We start from the raw sequence: 17,124 nt of genomic DNA, 5'->3' as shown, positions 1-17,124 counted from the left end.
TGATTTGGATTTGAATATTTGATTTTATTTATATTATTTAATTTTATATAATAATTATAAACTTAAAAAATAAATAATCATATTAATATATTATTAGTTTGATTTATTTTTTATTTCAATAATTTTTGATTTTATGGCTATAAAGTTTAACCATCAAATTTATATTTATATTTATATCTGTAGTTTTAATGTCCTATGCATCTACGTCCGCATTTATATTCGCTAAATATAAGTAGATATGAATGTCAAGATGCCTGTAATTTTAATATCCTATGCATATGTGTCCACATCCATATTCGCCAAATATAAATTAATATAGATGTCACCTATATCCTCTGTACTTGATCCATTTCAGACCTAAAATAGGACATAATTTTAACCTATATCCTCTGTACTTGATCCTATTTCAGGTGTTTGGAGTAAGGTTTGCTAGTTTTAACGGGCAAGTTTGCAGCATAAATTGTTACATCATGGCATGATTAAGCTCAATATAATATATGATCAATTTCTTTTCATATTTTTTCTTATTATCTATAGCAAAATTAACTTGATATTTTTTTATTATAAATTAATATAATTTATGTTGATATAATATATTTCAACTATACAATTAAAATATAATTCTGATATCGAGCTTAAATTATATAGATGACAGGCTCGGGACATCTCAAATTCCCCTGATGGTACACACTTTTCTCTACACCTAGACTATCAAATATGCCCAAGAAAAACAGGAATCATATCCTAATTCATATACCCTTTTATTTGTGCAACCTTTTCAGCTGAGATTAGGTATATAATCCATAAACCTGCTGATGAAGAAAAGGCTGCCGACAACTAAAGCTGCTTATTAACTAGCTAACAAAATGAAAAATAAACATATGGTGCATGCTCTCCTCTTCAAGATGCAAAATGATATAAGATTCTTCGTATAGAACTGGGCTAATTGAAATGATAGCAGCAATTATATCTGATGCAAATGAAGAATGGTCGTGATCTTTTTGAGAAATTCAGTGGTGTACCACAATCCATAGTCTAGCTCAGGATTTCCCAAGAGCTGGGAGGTGCCAACCACAGCTGGAGTAAGTTTTGACAAACTAAACCAACGCAAGTCACGCCTGGTGGATATGATTTGAATGAGATTTGTCTAACATCAGCAACGTGGTTTTACAGTGGAAATTCTCTTTGGCCAAATCTGGTGGGAATTCAATTGCTGATTTATCTCTCTAAACTTCTCCTTAAGCCTCTGTATCTGCAGATGAAAACCAATTTTTTTGGGTCAATAGAGATCTCATGAGATACCTAATATGTTAAATGCTTTAGAAGTAGATTATACCCGTTTCAACTCAATCTCCAAATCCCTCTTGCACTGCCCGAGTGAGTGGCGTAGCTGGGTGATGTCAAAGATGTTATCCAAGTCATCTTCAAATGCAGACTCTAGGTCTTCTCGTAGAAGGGCTGGCAACTTGTCAACCACCGGCATAAGGAGAAAGCAATTAAACTACAAAATACAATTGAGGAAAAATATGAGAAGGGAAACCTTGTTCGACAAACACAATGATTTACTTTTTTGGTGCGGAAGGGGAGTTGCAGCTATGCAAGTGCCTAATCAAATTTGGCGTGCAATTATGTAAGTGCCTGCTCAAATTTGTTAAGTGATAGTTTCATATTAGTGGATAAAACCTACAAGCTGTCAGACAAATTCAAAGTATTGCAGCAACAGGATAAAATGTGATCCAATTCTAAAAGCAGCACCAGCGGTTGATAGCAAGACTGATATAGTTTTACATAAGTTTTCATAGATAATTTAGGGGATGTACGAGACATCATGAACAACAGTCCCATATTGACAGCCAGCTAAACAAAACAGAGTAGAATGCATTTAAGATGGAATTTTAAGGAGATTATTAAATTACTATGAGAGATTGATATGGGAAAAGATATTAACAATTGTGTCTTAAAAGCTGTGCATAACAAAGCAAAGAATACAAAATCTGCATGATTAGCAAGGGTTTTGAAAAGGAATGCAATAGGAGAAGTTATTAGTCAAGTTTGTGGTGTTTCTTGATCTAACAATAGCATAAAATTTTTTCCAGGAGTAGAAGTGTCCTTTATGACTGGATGGAATGAGTGACATTTTACCTTCCTAAAGGAGCAGCAGAATAACATGCGAAAGTCTGCAATGGACATGCAGAGATAGTCTGACTATATGGGCTAGCAATTATGCATATATATGATAGGTGCAAATAGAGAGACCATATCAATGAAAGTAGTGACTTGGATCATCACAACCTTCCGAGAGAACTTATTAGTGGAAAACTTGATCATTGAAAGTTATAGAATATGAGAGGCATTCATTCTTCTTTTTATAAAAGAAAAGCATAGAAGTGTATAGAAGCAAATAACATGCATTAGTGTCCTAAAGGTAATCAAAGGAAAAAAAGTTCCTTGTTGGAAAGATGTACTTATAAAAAATATAAAAAAAGCATATGACAGAAGAGTTTCTTTTATTTTTTTAAAAAAACAAAGGAGCTAATAAAGTAAAGACAAACCAGTAAGGCTCATTATTCAGCATATCATGATTTATATTATACGCAGAAGATTATCTACATTAAAGAAGAAAGTGGAGACAGAAAATCAGGTACTTCAAAGAGCAAGAGTATAAAATGATGGCAAAACTGATAAAAGAGATAGAGTTAATTTTCAGAAGTTCTGAGTTGAGGATTCTACTAAAGGAACAAAATAATAATCATAAAATATCTACTAAACATCCATAGCTGCCATAATTTAGAGAATGTGAAAACTTTCTCCACAGCACTGAAAATTTCTTAAATTGCTAAAAAAATTTCACTTGCTTGATGATTCGTTAGACTACTACCCAATTATCAAGCCATCACCAAATCAAAGACAGTAGTTTTCCCATGAGTAGAACCTTCCTGTAAGCAGCCCTTTCTCCTACTATGCAGTTCAAGCAGTAGGTTTCATTATACAAATACTCTGGCTTATAAATATATGTTCAAAGATTGTTAGATTGATATACTTTATTCAGCAATCTGAACATCCACTTTCCAACCCATTTATACATCAGTAATATTTCTAGCAACTATTTGATTCACAAAGAACATTAAGAGTCCCTCAGTAATGTTAGTTCCTTGATGCATCCAATTCCGACCTTTCATTTGCGCATACGAATTCTAATCTTGATTTTGCAGGTCATAAGCCTCCTTACTCTTAAATTATTATAGATACAGTTCCCACATGAAGAAGTAATACAAAACCTAAAGCAGGATCTTATTTTACCAAAAGTTCTCATGATTCCTTCGCATGCAATGCCACTTATGCAGTATATAATGTCGTATACATAAAACAACAGCAAGAAGAAATCTAAAAGAGCTTAAAGCATGATTTGACTGCAAAATTATTTGATATGGACAATCAGAGCTAAATACATCAAGACAAGAATATAGAAAGCAGTATTAAGTATAAGGTGCAGGAAAGAAAACTCTGACAGAAGTCCATTGACCAAGACAAATAAAATGATAGATCAACATCTGAATGGGTTTTATAAGTTAGATCTTTTTATTTGCATAACTAATATGCAAGGCAAGAACACGGAAATCAGTCAAAAATAACAAAGACCAAGGAAAATGCAGATACAAACCTTCAATTCAGTAGACACCAAAAAGTGTTCCTTAATCCCATGGAAAATCTGATGTACTAGTGCAAAAACAATTCTTTCAGATGAAGGAGCCAACCTTCGGTTCCAAAGTGTGCTATCTAAAAGATCAACCAGTCTTGTCTCCACTAGGGGACTACAGGAATTCGAGTCGACACCTTGTGTCCCATGGTTAGGTTTTAAATCTGTCTTCAATCTTTCATGTTTATTGTCATTTGATCCAAAGGATGACTCTTGCAGACCACCCAAACAAGTGGAATTTCCGTTAGAAGAATGCTCTGTGCCAGAAAATGAGTCCAGGAATTGACGTAATCCAGCACGATTCTGCAAGTAGTTTATGCAAAAAAGGTATATAATAGCAACTCATGCCAAGCATATTACCGTTTCCGAGATAAAAATCCTGACCTTGTTATGGAGGGACCAAGTGACATAACGAGTGGTGCTTACTAAATCCTCCATGCATCTGCATCACATAAAGAAAACTCTTAAGTGCATGTCTTCATATCAATTTATGCACTTATTTCACAAATAAAAACTCTCTTTGAAACATTGCTATATCTAGAATCAGCATATTAACAAACATAACAACATTTTACACAAGCAAACTTGAGCTTGGCAAGCCCATATTACTATTGCATGTTAACATGAAATAGCTTGGTGGCACAAGCAGGACGAGGTGTGAAAGTTAGTTCAGGAGCTGGCAACAATAGCATAAGAATTAGGGCAGGAGCATGGGCTTCTTATTTGGTGGTCATCCTTAGCAGGAACATGAAATGTAAGTTCAAAAAGTCAAAAAAAAAGTAGAAATCAAATTTGAACTGAACTTGGTCTCATATGAAATTTGGTATCAATGGCATACGTTCATAGAAGACTTAGTGAAGAATACGTCGAACAATGTACAGGTGCTAGGTTCCAGAGCAGGTGGGGTATCCTAGGCAGATTTTTGCAAGCATTTCCTGACTGCTTGTAAGGAGGTCAAATCCAGGGAAACAGCTAAGTTGCTTTATTTCAGACAAAATAAAACATTATGAGCTGACATGTTGAGGTTGAATTAGCATGTCAGGATGGTCCTTTAACTGATACAGCTAGGCCAAATCAAGAGGAGATCAAACTATATGCCAGCATCCTGTGTGGCCTTTTGAGTCCCAATTGACCAGCAAATGGTGGTGTGACAAATTAGCTCATAAAGCTGTATGCTGTCTGAAAGGAGACAATTGAGCTGTTCCCATGTCCAAAGCCACCTCAGATCCATTTAACATTAGAAGAAGAGCCTAGATGGGCAAATATAATTTTTAAGTGGCCTAATTCAATTCACTCCTATAGGTTGGTCAGCTTGGCAATCCATAGAGAATCTTGGCTCTGGTTTTACAGTCACAACCAAAACAAAGGGATGGGTTATAACTTCTATTGACGGAAGCTTTTGAGATCATTTAAAAATGTTGGGGAAACCTAAGCTGCACTAGACTCTGATTTCTGTTTATGTACATACTACAACAACCTTACAGGCTAAATGTTTATGTACCATGCCCAGAACTTTTTCCTAGAACTTGAGCCTAGACAACGCATCTGGCTGTAAATGCCAGCCCGAGCCTGACCTAAGTCAGATCAGTTCTAGAGAACCACTGCACCAGACCATTCCATGCACAGCATGATTATCAAGTCCAAACATCAATTTTCTCAAACAAACTACAAGAGTTACTTCTTTCATTATATGAACCCAATGAAGGAATACCGTCGGTAAAATGGCAGAAAGAAAATCCAAGAAAAAGCAGAGATTGTGAAAATGATTACTTATCACGGCATGCTCGTTCAGTAACTTCGGCAAAGTTATTGAATGCAATCTCAACGCGCCTTAAAAATACTTCATGACTGCTAAGATACTCACCATCTTTCTGTTGAAAGCCAGTTATCAGTTAATAAGATAAAAGTTGAAAATCTTTACCATTATTCAGATATCAAGGGAAAATCATACCTGCAATAGATATACAGAGATGGGAAGCAACCTCTTCAATATGTATAAAAGCCTAAAGCCTAACTGTTGCAAAAAAGGAAACAGGTTAAAATTATAATATGTAAATATCAGAAATCAACATAAGCTTCGATAGAGGTCTTATTCATGCAAGTGTCAATTTGTTCTTTATTTACAAGCTGAAAGCATATTTATCAGCAGGCATATCATGTGAAAGGTATGGACAACATATTAATAGGGCATGACATCTGCAGACGTGAAAGACATGCTCTATGATTTACTTAAGCAGCTTTTTGCCCAACATTCTCAGTGTAGCTGATACCATGTCAGAAATTTATGCACAAAAAGGGAAAAAAAACAAAGAAAAGAAAATCAACTACAATGGCATTTCAAATGTACATGAAAAAATTTTAATAATGAGAAAGAATCTTTATAGACATATTATATATACTATATAGACCTATTATAAACAGTAAAAACTTGCTGGGCAATCAGAGTTTTAAAGCATGTGAGAGGAGTAAAGCATCCATATTATCAGAATAAATAATACAATGAAAGGTTATGTGGAAGGTGGTGTGGAAGAGTGGAATTAACTATATATGGTTATTTGGGTTAAAGGCACGTTGGAGAGAACAGAAGTGCAAGAATGATGAGTCAGAAAGTTTGAAATTTAGAAATTCAGATGAACTCCTCAAAATCCTGCAAAAATTACAGGAAAATCATCAAAATTTCAAATACCTAAAAATAAGATAAATCTTTTAAAAAGCAAGTTACTTGTATATACCTATAAACAAATGCATGCAAATTGGCAAACATCAGTTTTACATGGACACAAAATCTAGGTTTCTTGCCATGTTCTGACTTGTGCACTCCTAGGCATTGAATGTCCATCCTTGACACTTCAAAGCAGCAAAGCATAATGTCATCATGGTCACATATCAACTATTGACACCTATGCCCGGAAGTTTTCAAGTCCGATATAACAATTAGCAAAGGTTTTATGAATTCTATCAAATTAGAAAGCAACTGATCCAACAAACTGTTCATTATATACATCCTAGATACATGTAATATTTCAAAACCTCTCTTTTGCTATACCCAAAGATGGTAACAGGTAAGGATATAGAAATGGCCTCATCAGCACTCGCAAGGTGTGCATTAATGGGGTCCCGTGCCATCTTAAATCAGCATGAATGGTGAAAGTGCATTCAGTTACAACCTAGCTATTTTATTCACTAATTATTTACATCACTAGTAGTTAAAACATATGCCTTTTTATTGTAAACACCATAAATGGTGTCTCTTACAGCAGAGCATATTACATATAGCAGATAACAGGCAAATGAAAATCTATTTTTTCACATAAAGCATAATGCTTTTCAATTGTTAGCATTATAGATAAATTAATGCACGTATGTTTGAACTACTAATGAACAGTTTGCGGTTGGCACTTGACTGAAATACCAAAACAACCAATCTCATCCGATATCACTGCAGAAGACCAAAATAATGCAACTTATACATGCTTAATATGAATAAAGAGAATGATGTTGAACCATGAACCTGATGAAGGAAAGGCTCAAATGTGTCCCGAGCTTTTGCAACAGCAATTACGCAAGCAGTCCTAAGATTACAAGATTTTGAAAAACAAGATTTATTGCATTAAAGAAATAAATAATGCTCCCATAAATGAAAAAGGAGGCTAAAAGAACCTAGAATAATTTGTTCCATCATGGATGTCCTCAACGCCGCATGCATTTACAATCTCTTCCCTGGTAATTGGAGGACATTTGACACCTCCAACCACAAGACGAAATTCTGCCATTGCACGATGATATTGTGCACCGCCATAAAGTCGCATCCCAGCATTCTGAGCACAAAATGTCATCAGGAAGATAAAAATATAATTGTCAAGTGCATGACATATGCTGAGTAAATCTTAGAAGAGAAACCAAAATAAACAAAATATCTAAAACTTATCAAAATATCATGGCATCTATCAAAGTTAAATACCTTTTGATTCCAACAACGAAAACCTAAGATTTGCGGCTAGTCAAATATGTAACAATGACATATAGTTGTAAACTAGTACTAATGAAAGAGAAGAACTCCTTCTACCAGAAAAAACACAAAAGAGCTCCAACTTGCTAGCCCCATCCCCTCCCCCCACCAGCACACTTTAAAAAAAAGGAAAGGAGAAAAGAAAAAGGAGAAAACTCTCGTACTGCCACCCCCCTTCTATCTGTGCATATATAACATATGTATGACTGACTGATAAACAGTTCACATTTATATTTACCTGATACACTGTTTTATGTCCAAAAGGTGTTGCCCTTGCCAAAATATCACCTTTAGACACATTACTGTGAAATGCATGGTGAACTATGAATGCGTACCATATAACCAGAAAATTGAGAGTTTATAATGAGACTTTCCTCAAGTTCTCTGTACTTGGCTCAGCTGGCCGATAAAAAGAATGAGTTCTGTTCAAAGTTCAAAAGCTTGAGAGAGGTAGCTGAAATGAACAGGTAATCCTCGAACTAGTCACTGGAAATGAAATTTCACTCTATTGGAAGGATTCGGTTTCCCTATCACATGCATAAAAGCCTTATCCATTAACTAGAAAAATAATGTCAGTAGCTGTTGAGTACCATTGTTTATTTTATTTATACATGATATTCCAAACCCTAACAATGTCAAAATCCTAAAGATGTCCATAACCTTTTTCAAACTTGATTTATTATTCTCAGCTTAGTTTTTATAGTTCTGCAGAAATTTACAGAAAACTTCGTAACGACTTCAGGTGCCGTTCCGCATAATAGCGTTTCTAGTCTGAGATAGCTTACCGGCAGTTTAAATTTCAGTACCTAAACCAGATTACCACAACTTACAGGCATCATCTTGTGAGGAAACTGGAGACTGTCAGTTCCTATAAAAGTTCCTCCGCTAGTCCTTTCATCCTGCAAAGTTTCCCCTGCAACCAGAATGAAATATTGCAGATAATTTCTTTGCACAAACAATTGCTAAAGATATACCAGCAGAATTTAAATGATATCAAGCATTTTTCCTTATCCTGAAAGAAAGAATACGAGCTTACCAAATTTATCAGGAGGTGCTACCACTGTTCCTTTCAACAGCAATGATAACTGAAAGAAGATGGATCCTGCTATCAGCACAGCTTTGTAGAAGACTGATCAGTTTGAACATGTGAATAGGACCATATATTTTACCAATATAACACCATTGGACGCATACAGCAAATTTACAAAATAAGATTATTATGAACTCCTAAAATTAAACATATACTTCATCTGCTTATATCTAAATGCATAAACTGACAGAAACCTTTGTCAATAATGAATCATGGAATGCACGTCCCTTCTCCTTCAGTTTTACTTCATCCAAATTGCTGCATGCAGATAGACATACAATGAAGTGAAAAAAGCACAATAGCTTCTCCATTAACTGTATGATATAATTTAGATCTCACACAAACATAGGAGAGTTAAACCGGAGAAAAATTCAGACTTTAAACCCCATAAAGTTTTAGAGTAGATGCACAGCCCATTAATAACAGAATATCACGCACACAGATAATAAAAATTGCCATGTCAAAGGCTTATAAGTAGGAAGACAACAATATCTTAACTAGTCAAAAAGGTACAAAACTGTGAACCTGAGTTCTTTATTGACATCACTTAGCTTCCTTGTTGTGCTCCGGAATTCCTTTTCTAAAAGTGGAATAATTAGTGGAACACTCTCCAAGTACCTTTGCCCCAAAAAATTAGCATTAGCAAATTCAAGTTTCAAGCTACTCCCAGCAAATTAGATGGAACAAAAGAACCTCTGTACCTTTTCTGCAGCAATTCTTCCAAAAATAACCTAAGGCTGCTCACACCTATTCTACTTCTTTCCTCCTTTGACAATGATCTACCTAATTTTTCCTCTAAAGAAGCAACATCTTCCAGCTCTCTCAAAGAAATGGCCTGCATTGGCACTCAAAAAAACAGAGAGAAATGAAGATAAAATATGAGGAATACCAACAATATTAGGAAAGAATTGCTAGTGTACATTTTTGCATATAAAATCAATACAATACTATTATTTAATAAGAAAACCAAAGCTATGTTTTGTATAACAGGACTAAAATAAGATTGACATATAACTCTACATATATAGGTTACTTCACAATCAGCTATGCCCACAAGATAATATCTGATATTCTAACCAAGCTACTTCACCAATTCATTTTACTGTAACAATGTAGGACCTTACCCAGAAAGGCTAGCCAGAAGGTATTGGTTAGGTTCCTTGGCTTTATATGTATCCAAGGTCTACCTAGTGCATAGCTGACGTACGACTAAAAACACCCCCACTAGTCCTAACATTTACTGCTTCAAAATTAATAAATGTACTACAAAACCTAATTTAATCTCCATCTTTAGCTTTGTTCCAAATTAAGTAGTCTCTATGTCTAGTGATAGAACTGAATATAAAATCTGACTTCAAACACATTAAACTTTTCATGGTAGTGGCATAGTATTTACAACAACCTAACCTATAAGACATATGAGGAGATTTAAGTCCTCTCTTCAAGGTTCGCCATCTCGGGTACCGAACTCCATACCGGTACCATCCTATTATAGTGTCGGTACACGGTACAGTACGATAAGATTTAGCATACCGAGTGTCAGTAATGGTACCATGTACCGATTCAGTACCAACATAGTATGTTATGCTCGGTACAGCAAACCTTGCCTCTTTTAGATTAGTTGTCCCTATAAACACATGATATGGTTGACCATAGCCCATATAACATCATCTAGTTCTAGTGTCAACTACCCTTGGGTGGTGGTGCATCAGATAGTGTTTCATATTGACCTCATAATTAGTGCCTACCATGCAGACTACAAAAGTCCTTGAAATTATAATGTGTTCCCACATATGTTTCCGTGTACAGTAGTTTAACAAGCTAGTCTGTGGGTAGAACTCTAAAGACTGCAATATTTTACAACGAAATACTAAATTTCAACCTTAAAACACATTTTTTCTTATTATTTTGAAGAATAGTAAAAAAAGGTGAGTCCAGAAAAGTGATTAACCTATGGGGTCATAATTATGATCACGACCATAGGTCGAAAAATAAACCACCAAGAGTGGTTTTCTAGTCCTAAACTACCATAGCTCTTCAGCTATTTCATCTCATCATTTCAAGACTTCTCTCCACCTATCATCTCTCATAAACAACCACCTTGGGTTACAAATTGCCATGTAATTAGTCACACAAGTCTGGGTTCATGTGAAGTGACATGAATTTGCATTTCAACAAATTCAAAATGGTAGCTTATTACATGGATATCACAGCCTTTGTAGGGAATAAGAAAAATTAAATAGTTCATGATCTCTATTAGCTTCATGTATTTCAAAGTGCTTGTGAGTAATTTGATAGAAAAAAACTCCAAACTGGAAGAAGTATAAAATCAAAATTCAAAGTATTAAGATATAAAGAAGCTGAACTTTCTTAAATTCCTCGTTTGATCTGTAAACAGCTTCATGCCCAGGACCAACTCTTCCAGAGGGCACAGAAGTGAAGAAGGGTGAGTCACCCAATAAACAACCATCCAACATACAAACAGGTGGTTTAAGAAAAACTTCGACATCTGAAGATCGTGCAAATTGAGGAATTTTTGTGTCAAGCTTTGTGGAGACTATGACTGTCCTTGATAGTTCAGGATCAATCTGCACCAAATGAGGAAATGAGATATTAATTACAAATTTAACTCAAATGATAGAAAAATTGAACTTATAGTGCAATCAATTATTGATCAGTCTACTAAAGCAAGGAAAAAATTAACAAAAATGAGAAGCATAAACTGCCAAAAGGAAAGTATACTAACTTGCATAACTGCTCTCCGTGTAGTGGCATTACTCCAATCACTGCAATCTTCAAGGCATAATATGATGAACTCTTTATGTTGCATCTTAGCACGCACAAGTGCCTCCACTGCACGAGCTTGCCCCTGCATAGACTCCAATCAAGAAAATTAATAAACCGAGCGACATGTTGGCTGATGAGGTCCTGTAAATCCAACTTCTTGGTTTGACTGTTAAAAAAAACATAACCTCAGCATCCACGAACTTAAGCCCCAGCCTCTAGAATTCAAGATCAACTCCAGGGGAAGTAGAATATTAGTTGTAAAATAATTAATTAAAAAAATAAAGACACAAACTCTCGTGTAATCAAATTTTGATTCAAACAAAAGTGACGAGGCTGATCTTCTGATAGTCTAGAAAGGGGAGATGTAATATGCCCCCCCAAAAAGGGAATGCCATCAATAGAAATTAAACAGCAACCTGAATGAAAGTTGCAGCGAGGCAAAAAAAAAAAAAAACATGTTCAAGTTTGCATGCTAAACTGGGAAATGATTGCTAGAGAGACATTTTGAGTCAAATATAGAGAAAGGAACCATACATAATTATCTCCGTAACTTCTGCTTATTAGTTCTCCCAGTTGTCATTCTTACATTTAACAAACAGAAGTTTCTAATTATAATAATCATAACCATCAAGCCTTTTCCTAACTATTTCAGTTGGCTTTATGGATCTTCGTTCGCCAAGTATCCCTACTACCTTTAAAATTATTCCAAGTTTCTCTATATCCTTCCTCACAATCTCCGTTCATGTTATCATAGGCCTTCCTCTCTTTTTCTTACAAACTTTAACACAAACAAGGTACCCCTCATTACTAGAGCCTTCTTAGATTTCCATTGTACATGTACACATAATTTCAATTGATTTTCTCACTTTATTCTTAATTTATACAACTTTTATCATTCCACTAATATTTTCATTTCTTCTTTTATATTTTCTAATTTTACCATGCATCTATCTTGGCATTCTGATTTCTGCCAGACAACTCACTTGTATGTATTTTCTTTATTACCCAGTACTCTGATCCATACAGCATATCATGTCCTACTATTGTTCTATAAAATTTTTCCTTAAATTGCTCAGGTATGCACCTATGACATGATATTCTAGATGCATCTCTCAACTTAATTAAAGTAACTCTAATTCTATTACATATATCTTCATCTATCTCCCTATTATTTTGTAGAATAGATCTAAAATAATGAAGTCGATAATTTTGTGATATCTCTTGGTCCTTAATCTTAATAAGTATCATATCTTCACTTTCATTCGCACTAAGTTTACATTCCATTTACTCTATTTTTGTTCTACTAATCTTTAAACCTTTATCCTCTAAATGCTTTCTTTCATAAGTCTAATTTAGTATTTAATCTGGGCTTCTTTTCATCAATCAACACTACATCAGCCGTAAACAACAAATACCATGGTACATCTTCTTGATATTAGTATTAGCAGTAGCTTTATCCAAAATCAATGCAAAAAGATATGGGCTTAGTATTGATCCTTGATGCAAGTCTATAGTAATTGGAAATACACTTAGTGTACCTAGTACCTCCTGGCCCAACATTCACGTCTTCAATTATTTCAATATACTATTTATGTATACCCTTAGTTCTTAAATCCCACCAAATTATTTTTCTTAGTACTGTATCATAATTTTTCGCTAAGTCAGGAAGGACCAAATATAAATTAAATATCCCTAGTTGTTTCACAAATTGTTGAAAATGAGTAGTGGAGAATCTTTCTTCACCAAAAGACTTGCAATCAAATTATGATCCATACAGACGCTTTTATTCCTTACTTATATTTTCTTGCATCCTAGCCATTGGCTTGGGTTTAAATCTGCAAAATAGGAGGGGCACTACAGAAACACTACATAATATGAGTCCTACAGAATGTTTTTAGGCTCCTTTTCCTTTGGTGGTTTACGAAAGGAGTGAAAGAGTATTTTTGGGCTTTCAGGGCTAGAGCATGAGACTAAATTCAAGTGGTTCTGTTGTAGCATTTATCTCAAATTTTCTCATGGTGAAAAGATGATAGGAAGATTTTTCCTTCCAAAGTGGAACCACATAAGTTGGAACCACACATGTCTATTGATGTCTACATATCAACCTATACTGCCCCTTACCAATTGTACCATATTATACCAGTAAGATATCAGCATGATACCGAGGTTCAGTTGGCATGAGCCAAGCCGGTCTAAACTGAGCAAAATTGTCTTGTACCATCAGATTTCGGACGATACCATGGCTGGAAGTGAGAAAAATAGTCAGAACTTGTCTCGGTATGGGTGCATACCATACCGTAGCAGTAAAGTACCCATAGGGTTACCAGTTTGCGGGCCTTGGTCTCCATCTTAGTCAATGTTTGACTGTTTATTACTCCTTTATTTTATTTTTAACTCTTAATAATATTAATTTATGCAAAGCTCAACAACATTCTGACTAGATGTGCGCATATAAATTTTTCTTTTACAATTACATCATCACATTAAGACACTTCAAAATGCAGAAATCTAGTCTCATTATTAAGCAAAGGCATTGCTGAGTCTCAAATTATGAAATTGTCTCGTGATATCATTACCAAGATCAATATGTATCAATAAAAATGAAATGTTGCAATGACCAGCTAACTGAAGATATGTTGCTCTTCTGATTGCAGCTTTATTAAATTCCAGAATCAGCTGTCAACACCTATCATAAAATATTAGAATGGATGGAAGAATACTGATGCAGAAGAAGGGGAGAATGTCCACACAAACTAATCTCAAAAGCAAGCTTCTATTTACATTTCAAGATATAGGTCACAACAAAATACAAAACAAGCATCTTTAGGTACACATTTGTAAAGCTAGAACATTAAACTACAATTTGAATCATAATATACTCAAGCATATCAAGCAAGGTTGGAGGACTGGGCACCGTACCGGTTTTTCAGCGGCACGAGTCAGCACGGGCTGTGCAAGGCCTGTATCGACAAGGGCACGGTACCGTGGGAGAGAGGAAGAGAGAGAGAGAGGCTGGGGGAGGGTGGCAGACGCCGGCAGAGGCCGCGGCAGGCGAGGGCGTGGCCGATTTTCAGGGTCTGGCCGCGGCAGGCGAGGGCACATCCTCCGCCGCCCCCCCGCGGCCCTCCCTCTCCCTTCCTCCCCTGCTCCCTCTCTTTTTCTTTCTCCTTCTCCGACTCCAGCAACGGGTTTGGTTTCCGTTGCCGGAACCATACCAGTGAGCCACCGGTACGGCTCGAGACGGTCGGAACCGTCCAGTTCAGGACGGTTCCGCCGACCTTGATATCAAGCAACACAATGAGTCAAACTGCATCAGGTAATAGTATTTGATGAATGAACAAAATGCAACAATAGCAGCATACCTGCAAAATTCGATTCTTACGACCTGGAGCAGGAATGATAAGACCTGGAGTGTCTATCATGGTGAGATTTGGACAGTATTTGTACTCTATTTTGATAATGATTTCTTTCTCTGAAAATTGACAGGGATCACTCTCCAGCCTCATGTTTTCAGCTTCAATATAAGCCTACAAGCAATTAAAAACAGGAATACAAATTAATAGAGGCAATTAACAGGTTCAGTAGGACTGCATCTTTTATTCATGATAAACATTTAAGGAAACAGATGAACAATAATAGGAAGCAGAGTTAAATTGCTCCAGTATAATTATTTAAGCAATTAGGTCCAACCAAAAATTGGCACTATCCAAATTTTCTCTCAAAAAGAAGATAACAATCCAACTTTGTTACTGCAATCTCATGGGATTGATCAACTCTTAAAGAAAAGTCAAATATAGTAAACAATTTCAAACCCCTTAATAACAACAACTGGAAATGCATGTGATGTATTTAATGAAATGCAGATAAGAATCCGATTTTACAATCAGAAAAAAAAATAAAAGTCAAATTTCATTGATGCAAAATTGAACGGTTCAACCAAGTTCAAAAAAAAAAGTTTACACTGAACAATTTCCAACCAAAATTGTGAACACTACGAAATGCACGTTATGTATTCAAGAAAGTCTAATCGCGGACATTAGAAAGTTAACTAAGACGGAAAAAAATTTAAAACCCTAACAATGAACATCAGAAAATGCACATTGTTTATTCAAGAAACCCAGATAAGAATCCAATTTTTTGGCTCAAAAAATAGATAAAAATTCAATCCCGTTGCTGGATAGTGAAAGGTCTGATCAACACCTCCCAATTGTCAAGAAAATAGTTTTCTTTTTTCAACTTTCGTAATTAATATGCCTTCACATTAACACCAAAAGACTACTCGAGAAACATCATAGAATCACTTTTTAAGATAATCTGCGTTGCATTCTTCGTTCATGGAGAGAGTGGAGAGGATCGAGTTAGGCCCCTTTCTTTAGAATAAAGACGCAGATATTTGGGGAATGAGGAGAAACAATGGAAAGGACCTGGATCTCTGCGAGGGATTTGAAGTGCGCGACGGCGGGGTCGGCGTCGGAGACGAGGCGGCACCAGGGGAGCTCGCAGGTGGGGTTGTACTTCATGTGGAGCGTGATGGGGCGGCGGGTCTTGGTGCCGCCGCCGACGTGATTGAACTGGAACCCCATGAGGGCCTCCACGAGGGCGCTCTTCCCGTCGGTCTGGTGCCCTACGACCAGCACCGCCGGCGCCTCGAACGGAGTCTCGAACTCCTGCGCCAGCCCGTGGAGCTCGTTGTACGCCTCGTACAGCTTCCCCGACGACGCCCACTCCTCCTCCTCCTCCTCGGCGGCAGCGGCTTCCTCTCCTCCGCCTTCGCTCCGGTCGACGGCGCCCTTCTTCATCGTTTCTTGGGTTTCTTGAGTTCTCTCAGTCGCCCGCTCGGTGTTATGAAACTTGGGATGCGAGTAGAAGCGATAGCCCGTTTCTCCGGGCGGGATAATGAATGAGGCTCGGAGGGCTTGCCTTTATAATATAATTCTCTATTATTATATTATAATAGTAGAGAATTGTTTTGACGGACAGGGAATTTTTCTGCAGCCAAATGCGACAGTTACAATACATCATCAAGAACACGTGTCGACTGCCAGCGAGTAATGTTTGATCATTCGTAATCATTCTTGAAAGTTCGGTTCACTATAAATTTCGGATCTGTCATCCATGAGTTTTTGAAATCATCGATTTTTGAATTTTTATTTATTATATATATTTTTAAAATGTTTTATATAAATAATTTTCTAAATATCAAATTTTGAATAAATATTCTTTCAAAATTAATATTTATACGTATATACTTATATAATACTTATTTGGCTATTTTTTTATCTATATTTTTACTATATGTATCTACGCCCATCTAACGCCATTAAAAAATTAATAATTTTAAATTAAAATAACTAAATATATTTAATGAATAGATGTGCACAAAAAATATTTATAAAACGACTGTGAAGAACAAAAAAGTAATTTCAAAATTTTATTTTATTTTTAATTAAAATAAATATGATTTTTATTAAACCGTTATATTAAGATTTTTCTTCTTTAGCATCTTTTCAGAGATAGTTGAATGTGCCTAGGCTTCATTGT

At 35.8% G+C, this 17,124-nt stretch overlaps 1 protein-coding gene across 1 annotated transcript; it reads right to left on the bottom strand.

The window, feature by feature from the left end:
• Positions 1-971: 971 nt before the first annotated feature.
• Positions 972-16,629, bottom strand: ARC5 (P-loop containing nucleoside triphosphate hydrolases superfamily protein). Its single transcript, XM_008783388.5, has 17 exons — positions 16,008-16,629; positions 14,946-15,110; positions 11,543-11,665; positions 11,163-11,384; positions 9,498-9,631; positions 9,322-9,414; positions 8,991-9,054; positions 8,743-8,791; positions 8,537-8,619; positions 7,358-7,515; positions 7,209-7,269; positions 5,649-5,711; positions 5,468-5,568; positions 4,082-4,139; positions 3,662-4,000; positions 1,337-1,501; positions 972-1,252 (listed from the first exon to the last, which is right to left on the bottom strand). Exons 1-17 carry the CDS (start codon positions 16,380-16,382, stop codon positions 1,154-1,156), a joined length of 2,352 nt encoding a protein of 783 aa, XP_008781610.3. The 5' UTR covers positions 16,383-16,629; the 3' UTR covers positions 972-1,153.
• Between the last annotated feature and the right edge of the window lie 495 nt (positions 16,630-17,124).

The sequence above is a fragment of the Phoenix dactylifera genome, chromosome 4 (assembly GCF_051530095.1).
Source record: "Phoenix dactylifera cultivar Ajwa chromosome 4, Ajwa_hap1_PhDact_Kaust_v1.1, whole genome shotgun sequence".
Classification (NCBI taxonomy): domain Eukaryota; kingdom Viridiplantae; phylum Streptophyta; class Magnoliopsida; order Arecales; family Arecaceae; genus Phoenix; species Phoenix dactylifera.
Note: the sequence above shows the minus strand (reverse complement) of the source record. Positions and strands in the feature narration are given on the sequence as shown.